The sequence below is a fragment of the Thalassophryne amazonica genome, chromosome 11, assembly GCF_902500255.1.
Source record: "Thalassophryne amazonica chromosome 11, fThaAma1.1, whole genome shotgun sequence".
In the NCBI taxonomy this organism is placed as follows: domain Eukaryota; kingdom Metazoa; phylum Chordata; class Actinopteri; order Batrachoidiformes; family Batrachoididae; genus Thalassophryne; species Thalassophryne amazonica.
In genome coordinates this window covers 98,900,284-98,914,656 of record NC_047113.1, presented here as the reverse complement: position 1 = coordinate 98,914,656, position 14,373 = coordinate 98,900,284, and the positions used below count along the sequence as shown (strand labels likewise).

The window sequence follows — 14,373 nt, the reverse complement described above, 5'->3', positions numbered from 1 at the left end:
GAAGTTTTTGTTTTTTTAATCTGACCTGTTGCAGCACACACAGAGTAAATGGTTTTTTTTTTTTTTAATCTGACTGTTGGCAGCACACAGAGTAAATGTTTTGTTTGTTTTAATCTGACCCGTTGGCAGTACACAGAGTAAATGTTTTTTTTTTAATCTGACGTGTTGGCAGCACACAGAGTAAATGTTTTTTTTTAATCTGACCTGTTGGCAGCACACCGGTAAATGAAGTTTTTTTTTTTTTTAATCTGACCTGTTGGCAGCACACAGAGTAAATGAAGTTTTTTTTTTTTTTTAATCTGACCTGTTGGCAGCACACAGAGTAAATGATTTTTTTTTTTTTTAATCTTACTGTTGGCAGCAAGAGAGAATTAAGTTTTTTTTTTTTATCTGACCTGTTGGCAGCACACAGAGTAAATGAAGTTTTTTTTTGTTTTTTTTAAATCTGACCTGTTGGCAGCACACAGAGTAAATGAAGTTTTTAAAAATCTGACCTGTTGGCAGCACACAGAGTATGAAGTTTTTTTTTTTTCTTTTTTGAAATCTGACCTGTTGGCAGCACAGAGAGTTAATGAAGTGTTTTTTTGTTTTTTGTTTTTTAATCTGACCTGTTGGCAGCACACAGAGTAAATGTTTTTTTTTGTTTTTTTAATCTGACCTGTTGGCAGCACACAGAGTAAATGTTTGTTTTTTTTTTTTAATCTGACCTGTTGGCAGCACACAGAGTAAATGTTTTTTTTTTTTTTTTTATCTGACCTGTTGGCAGCACACAGAGTAAATGTTTTTTGTTTTTTTAATCTGACCTGTTGGCAGTACACAGAGTAATGTTTTGGGGTTTTTTAATGACCGTTGGCAGTACACAGAGTAAATGTTTTTGGGTTTTTTAATCTGACCTGTTGGCAGTACACAGAGTAAATGTTTTTTTTTTTTTTTTTTTTTTATCTGACCTGTTGGCAGCACACAAAGTAAATGACGTTTTTTAAAAATCTGACGTGTTGGCAGCACACACAGTAAATGTTTTTTTTTTTAATCTGACGTGTTGGCAGCACACACGGTAAATGAAGTTTTTTTTTTTTTTTTAATCTGACCTGTTGGCAGCACACAGAGTAAATGAAGTTTTTTTTTTTTTTTAATCTGACCTGTTGGCAGCACACAGTAAATGATTTTTTTTTTTTTTTTAATCTTACCGTGGCAGCACACAGAGTAAATTAAGTTTTTTTTTTTTTTATCTGACCTGTTGGCAGCACACAGAGTAAATGAAGTTTTTTTTTTTTTTTTTTTTTTTTTTTTTTTTTTAAATCTGACCTCTTGGCAGCACACAGAGTAAATGAAGTTTTAAAAAATCTGACCTGTTGGCAGCACACAGAGTAAATGAAGTTTTTTTTTTTTTTTCTTTTTTGAAATCTGACCTGTTGGCAGCACAGAGAGTTAATGAAGTGTTTGTTTTTGTTTTTTTAATCTGACCTGTTGGCAGCACACAGAGTAAATGTTTTTTTTTTTTTTTTAATCTGACCTGTTGGCAGCACACAGAGTAAATGTTTTGTTTTTTTTTTTTAATCTGACCTGTTGGCAGCACACAGAGTAAATGTTTTTTTTTTTTTTTTTTAATCTGACCTGTGGCAGCACACAGAGTAAATTTTTTGTTTTTTAATCTGACCTGTTGGCAGTACACAGAGTAAATGTTTTGGGGTTTTTTTTTTAATCTGACCTGTTGGCAGTACACAGAGTAAATGTTTTTTTGTTTTTTTTTAATCTGACCTGTTGGCAGTACACAGAGTAAATTTTTTGTTTTTTTTTTTTTTTTAATCTGACCTGTTGGCAGCACAAAGAGTAATTAAGTTTTTAAAAATCTGACCTGTTGGCAGTACACAGAGTAAATGTTTTTTTTTTTTTTTTTTTTTAATCTGACCTGTTGGCAGCACACAAAGTAAATGACGTTTTTTAAAAATCTGACCTGTTGGCAGTACACAGAGTAAATGTTTTTTTTTTTTTTTTTTTTTATCTGACCTGTTGGCAGCACACAGAGTAAATGACGTTTTTTAAAAATCTGACCTGTTGGCAGCACACAGAGTAAATGTTTTTTTTTTTTTTTTGTTTTTAAATCTGACCTGTTGGCAGCACACAGAGTAAATTAAGTTTTTTTTTTTTTTTTTTATCTGACCTGTTGGCAGCACACAGAGTAAATTAAGTTTTTTTTTTATTGACCTGTTGGCAGCACACAGAGTAAATAATTTTAGTTTTGTTTTTTTTAATCTGACCTGTTGGCAGCACACAGAGTAAATGAATTTTTTTTTTTTAATCTGACCTGTTGGCAGCACACAGAGTAAATTAAGTTTTTTTTTTTAATCTGACCTGTGGCAGCACACAGAGTAAATGAAAGTTTTTTTTTTTTATATCTGGACCTGTTGGCAGCACACAGAGTAAATGAACGTCTTTTTTTTTATCTGACCTGTGGGCAGCACACAGAGTAAATGAAGTTTTTTTTTTTTATCTGACCTGTTGGCAGCACACAGAGTAAATGAAGTTTTTTTTTTTTATCTGACCTGTTGGCAGCACACAGAGTAAATGAAGTTTTTTTTTTTTTTTTTTAAATCTGACCTGTGGCAGCACACAGAGTAAATGAAGTTGTTTTTTTTTAATCTGACCTGTTGGCAGCACACAGAGTAAATGAAGTTGTTTTTTTTTAATCTGCCTGTTGGCAGCACACAGAGAGTAAATGAAGTTTTTTTGGTTTTTTTAATCTGACCCGTTGGCAGTACCAGAGTAAATTTTTTTTTTTTTTTAATCTGACCTGTTGGCAGCACACACAGTAAATGTTTTTTTTTTTTTAATCTGACGTGTTGGCAGCATACACAGTAAATGTTTTTTTTTTTAATCTGACGTGTTGGCAGCACACACAGTAAATGTTGTTTTTTTTTTAATCTGACCTGTTGGCAGCACACACAGTAAATGTTTATTTTTTTAATCTGACCTGTTGGCAGCACACATAGTAAATGTTTGTTTTTTTTAATCTGACCTGTTGGCAGCACACAGAGTAAATGAAGTCTTTTTTTTTTTTATCTGACCTGTTGGCAGCACACAGAGTAAATGAAGTTTTGTTTTTTTTTTATCTGACCTGTTGGCAGCACACAGAGTAAATGAAGTTTTTTTTTTTTTTTTTTTATCTGACGTGTTGGCAGCACACAGAGTAAATGAAGTTTTTTTTTTTTATGTGACCTGTTGGCAGCACACAGAGTAAATGAAGTTTTTTAAAATCTTACCTGTTGGCAGCAACAAAGAGTAAATGATTTTTTTTTTTTTTTTTTTTTTAATCTGACCTGTTGGCAGCACCACAGATAAATGTTTTTTTTTTTTTTTTTTTTTTAATCTGACCTGTTGGCAGCACACAGAGTAAATGTTTTTTTGTTTTTTTAATCTGACCTGTTGGCAGCACACAGAGTAAATGTTTTTTTTTTTTTATCTGACCTGTTGGCAGTACACAGAGTAAATTTTTTTTTTTAATCTGACCTGTTGGCAGTACACAGAGTAAATGTTTTGTTTTTTTTTTTTTTATCTGACCTGTTGGCAGCACACAAAGTAAATGACGTTTTTTTAAAATTTGACCTGTTGGCAGCACACAGAGTAAATGTTTTTTTGTTTGTTTTGTTTTGTTTTAATCTGACCTGTTGGCTGCACACAGAGTAAATGTTTTTTTTTTTTTTTAATCTGACCTGTTGGCTGCACACATAGTAAATGTTTTTTTTTTAATCTGACCTGTTGGCAGCACACAGAGTAAATGTTTTTTTTAATCTGACGTGTTGGCAGCACACACAGTAAATGTTTTTTTTTTTTTTTTTTAATCTGACGTGTTGGCAGCACACACAGTAAATGTTTGTTTTTTTTAATCTGACGTGTTGGCAGCACACACAGTAAATGTTTTTTTTTTTTTTTTAATCTGACGTGTTGGCAGCACACACAGTAAATGTTTTTTTTTTAATATGACGTGTTGGCAGCACACACAGTAAATGTTTGTTTTTTTTTAATCTGACCTGTTGGCAGCACACATAGTAAATGTTTGTTTTTTTTAATCTGACCTGTTGGCAGCACACAGAGTAAATGAAGTTTTTTTTTTTTTATCTGACCTGTTGGTAGCACACAGAGTAAATTAAGTTTTTTTTTTTTTTTATCTGACCTGTTGGCAGCACACAGAGTAAATGAAGTTTTTTTTTTTATGTGACCTGTTGGCAGCACACAGAGTAAATGAAGTTTTTTAAAAATCTTACCTGTTGGCAGCACACAAGAGTAAATGAATTTTTTTTTTTTTTTTTTTAATCTGACCTGTTGGCAGCACACAGAGTAAATGGTTTTTTTTTTTTTTAATCTGACCTGTTGGCAGCACACAGAGTAAATGTTTTTTGTTTTTTTAATCTGACCTGTTGGCAGTACACAGAGTAAATGTTTTTGTTTTTTTTATCTGACCTGTTGGCAGTACAAAGAGTAAATGTTTTTTTTTTTTTTTAATCTGACCTGTTGGCAGTACACAGAGTAATGTTTTTTTTTTTTTTTTTTTTAATCTGACCTGTTGGCAGCACACAAAGTAAATGACGTTTTTTAAAAATCTGACCTGTTGGCAGCACACAGAGTAAATGTTTTTTTTTTGTTTTGTTTTTTTTTAATCTGACCTGTTGGCTGCACACAGAGTAAATGTTTGTTTTTTTTTAATCTGACCTGTTGGCTGCACACATAGTAAATGTTTTTTTTTTTAATCTGACCTGTTGGCAGCACACAGAGTAAATGTTTTTTTTTTAATCTGACCTGTTGGCAGCACACAGAGTAAATGTTTTTTTGTTTTGTTTTTTTTTAATCTGACCTGTTGTCAGCACACAGAGTAAATGTTTTTTTTTTTAATCTGACCTGTTGGCAGCACACAGAGTAAATGTTTTTTTTTTTTTAATCTGACCTGTTGGCAGCACACAGAGTAAATGTTTTTTGTTTTTTTTTTTATCTGACCTGTTGGCAGCACACAGAGTAAATGAATTCTTCTTATTTTTTTTTATCTGACCTGTTGGCAGCACACAGAGTAAATGAAGTTTTTTTTTTTTTTTATCTGACCTGTTGGCAGCACACAGAGTAAATGTTTGTTTTTTTTTTGTTTTTTTAATCTGACCTGTTGGCAGCACACAGAGTAAATGTTTTTTTTTTTTTTTTTAATCTGACCTGTTGGCAGCACACAGAGTAAATGTTTGTTTTTTTTTTTTATCTGACCCGTTGGCAGTACACAGAGTAAATGTTTTTTTTTTAATCTGACGTGTTGGCAGCACACACAGTAAATGTTTTTTTTTTAATCTGACGTGTTGGCAGCACACAGAGTAAATGTTTTTTTTTTTATCTGACCTGTTGGCAGCACACAGAGTAAATGAAGTTTTTTTTTTTTTTTTTTATCTGACCTGTTGGCAGCACACAGAGTAAATGAAGTTTTTTGTTTTTTTTAATCTGACCTGTTGGCAGCACACAGAGTAAATGTTTTTTTTTTTTTAATCTGACCTGTTGGCAGCACACAGAGTAAATGTTTTTTTTTTTTTTTAATCTGACCCGTTGGCAGTACACAGAGTAAATGTTTTTTTTTTTAATCTGACGTGTTGGCAGCACACACAGTAAATGTTTTTTTTTTTAATCTGACGTGTTGGCAGCACACACAGTAAATGTTTTTTTTTTTATCTGACCTGTTGGCAGCACACAGAGTAAATGAAGTTTTTTTTTTTTTTTAATCTGACCTGTTGGCAGCACACAGTAAATGATTTATTTTTTTTTTTTTAATCTTACCTGTTGGCAGCACAGAGAGTAAATTAAGTTTTTTTTTTTTTATCTGACCTGTTGGCAGCACACAGAGTAAATGAAGTTTTTTTTTTTTTTTTTTTTTTTTTTTTTTTTTTTTTTTTTTAAATCTGACCTGTTGGCAGCACACAGAGTAAATGAAGTTTTTTTTTTTTTTTTTTAAATCTGACCTGTTGGCAGCACACAGAGTAAATGAAGTTTTTAAAAATCTGACCTGTTGGCAGCACACAGAGTAAATGAAGTTTTTTTTTTTTTTCTTTTTTGAAATCTGACCTGTTGGCAGCACAGAGAGTTAATGAAGTGTTTTTTTGTTTTTGTTTTTTTTAATCTGACCTGTTGGCAGCACACAGAGTAAATGTTTTTTTTTTGTTTTTTTAATCTGACCTGTTGGCAGCACACAGAGTAAATGTTTTTTTTTTTTTTTTTTAATCTGACCTGTTGGCAGCACACAGAGTAAATGTTTTTTTTTTTTTTTTTTAATCTGACCTGTTGGCAGCACACAGAGTAAATGTTTTTTGTTTTTTTTAATCTGACCTGTTGGCAGTACACAGAGTAAATGTTTTTGGGGTTTTTTAATCTGACCTGTTGGCAGTACACAGAGTAAATGTTTTTGGGTTTTTTTAATCTGACCTGTTGGCAGTACACAGAGTAAATGTTTTTTTTTTTTTTTTTTAATCTGACCTGTTGGCAGCACACAAAGTAAATGACGTTTTTTAAAAATCTGACCTGTTGGCAGCACACAGAGTAAATGTTTTTTTTTTTTGTTTTGTTTTTTTTTTTATCTGACCTGTTGGCTGCACACAGAGTAAATGTTTGTTTTTTTTAATCTGACCTGTTGGCTGCACACATAGTAAATGTTTTTTTTTAATCTGACCTGTTGGCAGCACACAGAGTAAATGTTTTTTTTTTTTATCTGACCTGTTGGCAGCACACAGAGTAATGTTTTTTTTTTTTTTTTTTAATCTGACCTGTTGTCAGCACACAGAGTAAATGTTTTGTTTTTGTTTTTAATCTGACCTGTTGGCAGCACACAGAGTAAATCTTTTTTTTTTTTTTTTTTTTTTTTTTTTTTTTAAATCTGACCTGTTGGCAGCACACAGAGTAAATGAATTATTTATTTTTTTTTATCTGACCTGTTGGCAGCACACAGAGTAATGAAGTTTTTTTTTTTTTTTTTTTAATCTGACCTGTTGGCAGCACACAGAGTAAATGAATTTTTTTTTTTTTTTTTTTTTTTTTATCTGACCTGTTGGCAGCACACAGAGTAAATGAAGTTGTTGTTTTTTTTCATCTGACCTGTTGGCAGCACACAGAGTAAATGAAGTTTTTTTTTTTTAATCTGACCTGTTGGCAGCACACAGAGTAAATGAAGTTTTTTTTTTTAATCTGACCTGTTGGCAGCACACAGAGTAAATGTTTTTTTTTTTTTTTTAATCTGACCTGTTGGCAGCACACAGAGTAAATGTTTTTTTTTTAATCTGACGTGTTGGCAGCACACACAGTAAATGTTTTTTTTTTTAATCTGACGTGTTGGCAGCACACACAGTAAATGTTTTTTTTTTTATCTGACCTGTTGGCAGCACACAGAGTAAATTAAGTTTTTTTTTTTTTTTTTTTTTTTTTATCTGACCTGTTGGCAGCACACAGAGTAAATGAAGTTTTTTTTTTTTTTTTTTTTTATCTGACCTGTTGGCAGCACACAGAGTAAATGAAGTTTTTTTTTTTTTTTTTTTTATCTGACCTGTTGGCAGCACACAGAGTAAATGAAGTTTTTTTTTTTTTAATCTGACCTGTTGGCAGCACACAGAGTAAATGAAGTTTTTTTTTTTTTTAATCTGACCTGTTGGCAGCACACAGAGTAAATGAAGTTTTTTTTTTTTTTAATCTGACCTGTTGGCAGCACACAGAGTAAATGTTTTTTTTTTTTTTTAATCTGACCTGTTGGCAGCACACAGAGTAAATGTTTTTTTTTTTTAATTTGACGTGTTGGCAGCACACACAGTAAATGTTTTTTTTTTAATCTGACGTGTTGGCAGCACACACAGTAAATGTTTTTTTTTATCTGACCTGTTGGCAGCACACAGAGTAAATGAAGTTTTGTTTTGTTTTTTTTTTTATCTGACCTGTTGGCAGCACACAGAGTAAATGAAGTTTTTTTTTTTTTTTTTTTTTAACATCTGACCTGTTGGCAGCACACAGAGTAAATGAAGTTTTTTTTTTTTTTTTTTTTATCTGACCTGTTGGCAGCACACAGAGTAAATGAAGTTTTTTTTTTTTTTTTTTTATCTGACCTGTTGGCAGCACACAGAGTAAATGAAGTTTTTTTTATTTTTTTTATCTGACCTGTTGGCAGCACACAGAGTAAATGAAGTTTTTTTTTTTATCTGACCTGTTGGCAGCACACAGAGTAATTAATTTTTTTTTTTTTTTTTTTTTTATCTGACCTGTTGGCAGCACACAGAGTAAATGAAGTTTTTTTTTTTTATCTGACCTGTTGGCAGCACACAGAGTAAATTAAGTTATTTTATTTTTTTTTGACCTGTTGGCAGCACACAGAGTAAATTAAGTTTTTTTTGTTTTAAATCTGACCTGTTGGCAGCACACAGAGTAAATTAATTTTTTTTTTTTTTTTTTAAATTTGACCTGTTGGCAGCACACAGAGTAAATGAGTTTTTTTTTTTTTTTTTTTTTTATCTGACCTGTTGGCAGCACACAGAGTAAATGAAGGTTTTTTTTTTTATCTGACCTGTTGGCAGCACACAGAGTAAATTAATTTTTTTTTTTTTTTATCTGACCTGTTGGCAGCACACAGAGTAAATGAAGTTTTTTTTTTTTTTATCTGACCTGTTGGCAGCACACAGAGTAAATTAAGTTATTTTATTTTTTTTGACCTGTTGGCAGCACACAGAGTAAATGAAGTTTTTTTGTTTTAAATCTGACCTGTTGGCAGCACACAGAGTAAATTAAATTTTTTTTTTTTTAAATTTGACCTGTTGGCAGCACACAGAGAAAATGAAGGGTTTTTTTGTTTTAAATCTGACCTGTTGGCAGCACACAGAGAAAATGAAGTTTTTTTTTTTGTTTTAAATCTGACCTGTTGGCAGCACACAGAGAAAATGAAGGTTTTTTTTTTTAATCTGACCTGTTGGCAGCACACAGAGTAAATGAAGTTTTTTTTTTTTAAATCTGACCTGTTGGCAGCACACAGAGTAAATGATGTTTTTTTGTTTTAAATCTGACCTGTTGGCAGCACACAGAGTAAATGAAGTTTTTTTTTGTTTTAAATCTGACCTGTTGGCAGCACACAGAGTAAATGATGTTTTTTTTTTTTATCTGACCTGTTGGCAGCACACAGAGTAAATTAAGTTTTTTTTTATCTGACCTGTTGGCAGCACACAGAGTAAATTAAGTTATTTTATTTTTTTTGACCTGTTGGCAGCACACAGAGTAAATGAAGTTTTTTTGTTTTAAATCTGACCTGTTGGCAGCACACAGAGTAAATTAAATTTTTTTTTTTTTAAATTTGACCTGTTGGCAGCACACAGAGAAAATGAAGGTTTTTTTTTGTTTTAAATCTGACCTGTTGGCAGCACACAGAGAAAATGAAGTTTTTTTTTTTGTTTTAAATCTGACCTGTTGGCAGCACACAGAGAAAATGAAGGTTTTTTTCTTTATCTGACCTGTTGGCAGCACACAGAGTAAATGAAGTTTTTTTTTTTATCTGACCTGTTGGCAGCACACAGAGTAAATTAAGTTTTTTGTTTTAAATCTGACCTGTTGGCAGCACACAGAGAAAATGAAGTTTTTTTTTTTTGTTTTAAATCTGACCTGTTGGCAGCACACAGAGTAAATGAAGTTTTTTTTTTTTTATCTGACCTGTTGGCAGCACACAGAGTAAATTAAGTTTTTTTTATCTGACCTGTTGGCAGCACACAGAGTAAATTAAGTTTTTTGTTTTAAATCTGACCTGTTGGCAGCACACAGAGTAAATTAAGTTTTTTTGTTTTAAATCTGACCTTGTTTGCATGGTTTCTCTCAGAGTTAAAAGTCACACTTTGATGAAAAAGTATACACATAAGATGCCTGAAGTACTTTAATTTCATATCGTGGAATTGCGTGTGAATAACTGCAACGTTTTTAAAGATGTTCTATCTGTGTTTGCTCCAAGTGTTTCTCAGCTGCCAATAAGCAGAAAATAAATCACTTATTTTAAAGATCTGAAAGCCTTTTTCTGTAAATATTTTATTAGTCACAATGGACCCAGACTTCACCATGGCTACCCATCGCATCTTCAGTATTCTGCTTGCCACAAAAGTAAACCCCATTAACGACCCATCAAGACACAAAAGTATGTTAAATTTAAATTACACTATCATGAATGTTGACGTGGCAGCAGGATTTCCACAGCACCTCCAGTGGCTATTGACTAAAACACATCTGAGTGTTGTCTCTTGGTAGTCTGCTCTCTTTGGTTATAGCCTGTTCACACATACAGTATAAAAAAGGCAACAAAGTGTGCATTCTTTGTTTTGGCTTTCACCAGGACCTTCCACATGTCCCCTTTAATAGGAAAGAAAGATGGCGTCACAGCTGTCATGTTACCTGTTTGAGCAAACGTTCAGATATGAAGAGTTTCCTCTCCAGCTCCAGAGCTCTCTGGCTCTCCGACAGAGACTTCATGCGCTGCAGTGAAAGCTCATCTCCCAAACGCTCTGCATCCTTACTGGACAGACACATACAGTTTCACTCACATTACTTCATTTCTTTGACCATCACTCAAGTGGATTCCAGTCGCTGGGCTTCTGGTGCACAACGGAACATGTGCATTCAAAGCTGCAAACACATCTTTGAAATGTAATTAATTGTTACACATTTTAAAATCCATTAATTAATAATATAAAGCTTCACGATGAAATTGTACAGAAGAGGATTTTCTGAAAAAGAAAACTTGAAAATTCAGGGAGCTTCCCAGAAGGCAGATGGGAGATGGTAGCTTAGATTTGATCTGTTGGCTGTATGAAAATCCTCCTCTGCTCCACTATGAAGCTGTTAGTGGTGATGCAAAATGCAAAACTTGCACTGTGCACAATTTCTCCAAACACAGCCACAGAAGCCTGTAATGTCAGGGTTGTCTGGTGGCTTTCCTCACCAGTCTCCTCCTCATTACCATTTTTCAAACAGATTTGCCATCCAGAACCATATTGTCTGTATTTCTTAATGACTGAAGTAAATGAAGTCCAAGTCATAGGCAGTAACTGGGAAATGTTAATGTATTCATCCCCTGACTTGTCTGAAGAAAACTGGCTGTAAAAGTGTTGATTTCTTGTGTTACACTAAAGGGTGCCATTACTTGTGCAACTCATCATTTTGGCTTTTGTATTTTTATTCTATTTATGTCCTGTCGAGTATCAGTATCAGAAAGTATTCATTTTCACTGTGGAGTTTTTTTATGTGCAGAAGCCTGATTTTTATTTATTTTTTTCAAATTTTATTGGAATTTCAAAATAAAGACATGCAGCAGCACAAGGGATGACAGACGACGGCCTCCGATCGACTGGTATAATACAGCTGGGGCAGCACGACGGTGTGCACTGCAGGAGAATCTTGTTCTTCCATTTAATACAGATAACATTATACAGTGTGTTTCAAATGAAGTTGTTGAAGTTGTTTCAAATGAAGTTTCAGATGAAGTCACTCATGGTTTTTATTTTCTCTCGTCTTTGCAAGTATAAGGTGTAGGGTGATAATCTTGTGCTGTTGTCCTCTTAAATGATTTGCAGTGTTCCATTGTTTTCTTGATGTGCTGTGCTTACTTACAGATTGTGCTTCAATCTGTGACTGTAGTGCAGCGAGGATTTCGGGAACTCTATGGACCTCATTATGCACCAGACCGAAACACCATCCTCAACACCCACTGGAAGTTCATGGAGACTGGATCAGTGATAGAGCCTGTTCAGGAAGACCCCGAAATGGGCAGAGCGAGGAGAATGTTGCAGCTGTCTGGGAGGCTTTTGGTCTCTGTCAAGGAAAGTCCAATTGGAGAGCATCTTCAGAATTGAAGATCAGTGCTACTTCTAGCCAAAGGATCTTGCGGCGTGAGCTCAGGCTCTTTCCCTATACGATCCAGGTTGTCCAAAAGCTTGAACTGCAAGACTATGACAGACGGGTGGAAATGTTTGACACTCTGTTGAATCCATTTCCAGAGACCCTTCCATCCTGGAGCAGATGTGGTTCAGCGATGATGCTCTCTTCCACCTTTCTGGTCATTGCAATCTGCATAATACCCGCATATGGGGAATTGCCAATCCCGTGCAAATCCACCAGCACGAACATGTTACTCCTAAGATAATCATCTGATGTGCTTTCTCCTCAGCTATTTTAATTGGTCCATTCTTCTTCCGTGATCGAGAAGGACAATCTGTGAATGTCAACGGCGACAATTACCTCCACATGCTTCAGGAATTCTGTGTCCCTGAACTGTCAGCTGTAGCTAACACACAGCAAGTCATTTTCCAACAAGATGTTGCCCCAGTGCATTATTCTCATGAAGTTTGTGCGTTCCTGGATGAGCAATTCCTGGATCTGTGGGTTGGTCATCATGGTCCCACGTGATTTTTTCTTGTGGGGTTACAGCAAGTTGAAAGTCTATAGAACAAGGCTTCAGGATCTCCCAATGCTTGAAGAATGCATCAGAAACACGTGTGCTTCAGTGACTCCCGAAATGTAGTCAGATGTTGATCAGGCAAGCGTGAAAGGGTGGCTTGATTGCTATGAAAAAGGTGGCGCACACATCGAGGTGTACCACTGACGTATGAACATTCTAAATAAAACATGGTACCACAAATATTCTCAGATAATGTAGATTTTACCATGTGAATTTCATCCAATTTATGTTTCAATTAAATTTTCAATAAACAATACAAAACCATGAATGAGTTTTGAAACACCCTGTATTTACTAATACCCCTTTAAATCGAAAACATATTCACTTTGGTCCTGTTGTGTCTCACCTAACTGCATTCTGGAGGATGGCCAAAAAGTATCTGGAATTTCACTCACTGGAACTCTCACTCACCTGTTTTTGATTATTACTGTCTTATAATTGGGACTGGAATAGTTGGGAATGTCCTTGCGTGATTAACATCCTACCTAACCAATTACTCTCACTGTGTCCTATACAATAAAGTCATATCAAACCTTGTTCCCATGAAATATGGGGTTCCACAGGGGTCTGTCTTAGGCCCCCTGCATGGGCATATATACTCAACAAAAATATAAACGCAACACTTTTGGTTTTGCTCCCATTTTGTATGAGATGAACTCAAAGATCTAAAACTTTTTCCACATACACAATATCACCATTTCCCTCAAATATTGTTCACAAACCAGTCGAAATCTGTGATAGTGAGCACTTCTCCTTTGCTGAGATAATCCATCCCACCTCACAGGTGTGCCATACCAAGATGCTGATTAGACACCATGATTAGTGCACAGGTGTGCCTTAGACTGCCCACAATAAAAGGCCACTCTGAAAGGTGCAGTTTTGTTTTATTGGGGGGGATACCAGTCAGTATCTGGTGTGAGGACCATTTGCCTCATGCAGTGCAACACATCTCCTTCGCATCATCCGTGAAGAGAACACCTCTCCAACGTGCCAAACGCCAGCAAATGTGAGCATTTGCCCACTCAAGTCGGTTACGACGACAAACTGGAGTCAGGTCGAGACCCCGATGAGGATGACGAGCATGCAGATGAGCTTCCCCGAGACGGTTTCTGACAGTTTGTGCAGAAATTCTTTGGTTATGCAAACCGATTGTTTCAGCAGCTGTCCGAGTGGCTGGTCTCAGACGATCTTGGAGGTGAACATGCTGGATGTGGAGGTCCTGGGCTGGTGTGATTACACGTGGTCTGCGGTTGTGAGGCTGGTTGGATGTACTGCCAAATTCTCTGAAACGACTTTGGAGACGGCTTATGGTAGAGACATGAACATTCAATACACGAGCAACAGCTCTGCTTGACATTACTGCTGTCAGCATGCCAATTGCACGCTCCCTCAAATCTTGCGACATCTGTGACATTGTGCTGTGTGATAAAACTGCACCTTTCAGAGTGGCCTTTTATTGTGGGCAGTCTAAGGCACACCTGTGCACTAATCATGGTGTCTAATCAGCATCTTGGTATGGCACACCTGTGAGGTGGGATGGATTATCTCAGCAAAGGAGAAGTGCTCACTATCACAGATTTAGACTGGTTTGTGAACAATATTTGAGAGAAATGGTGATATTGTGTATGTGGAAAAAGATTTAGATCTTTGAGTTCATCTCACAAAATGGGAGCAAAACCAAAAGTGTTGCGTTTATATTTTTGTTGAGTGTACTTCAACGTTATGGGATCACTTTTCACTGCTGTGCTGATGACGCTCAGTTGTACATGCCGATATCTAGTAATCTCATACACATCAGGACTTTGGAGGATTGCCTTGCTTCAGTGAAAAGCTGGATGTCTAGCAATTTACTTTTGAATTCAGAGAAGACTGAAATGACGGTCTTTGGTCCAGCA

General features: G+C 35.1%; 1 protein-coding gene across 1 annotated transcript in view; it reads right to left on the bottom strand.

The window, feature by feature from the left end:
- spdl1 (spindle apparatus coiled-coil protein 1) overlaps window positions 1-14,373 on the bottom strand; it is a 55,291-nt gene that overhangs the window by 16,112 nt on the left and 24,806 nt on the right. The window contains exon 9 of the mRNA XM_034180892.1: window positions 10,417-10,537. Within this exon, the coding sequence (XP_034036783.1) occupies window positions 10,417-10,537 (121 nt within the window). The remainder of the gene's footprint in view (window positions 1-10,416; window positions 10,538-14,373) is intronic.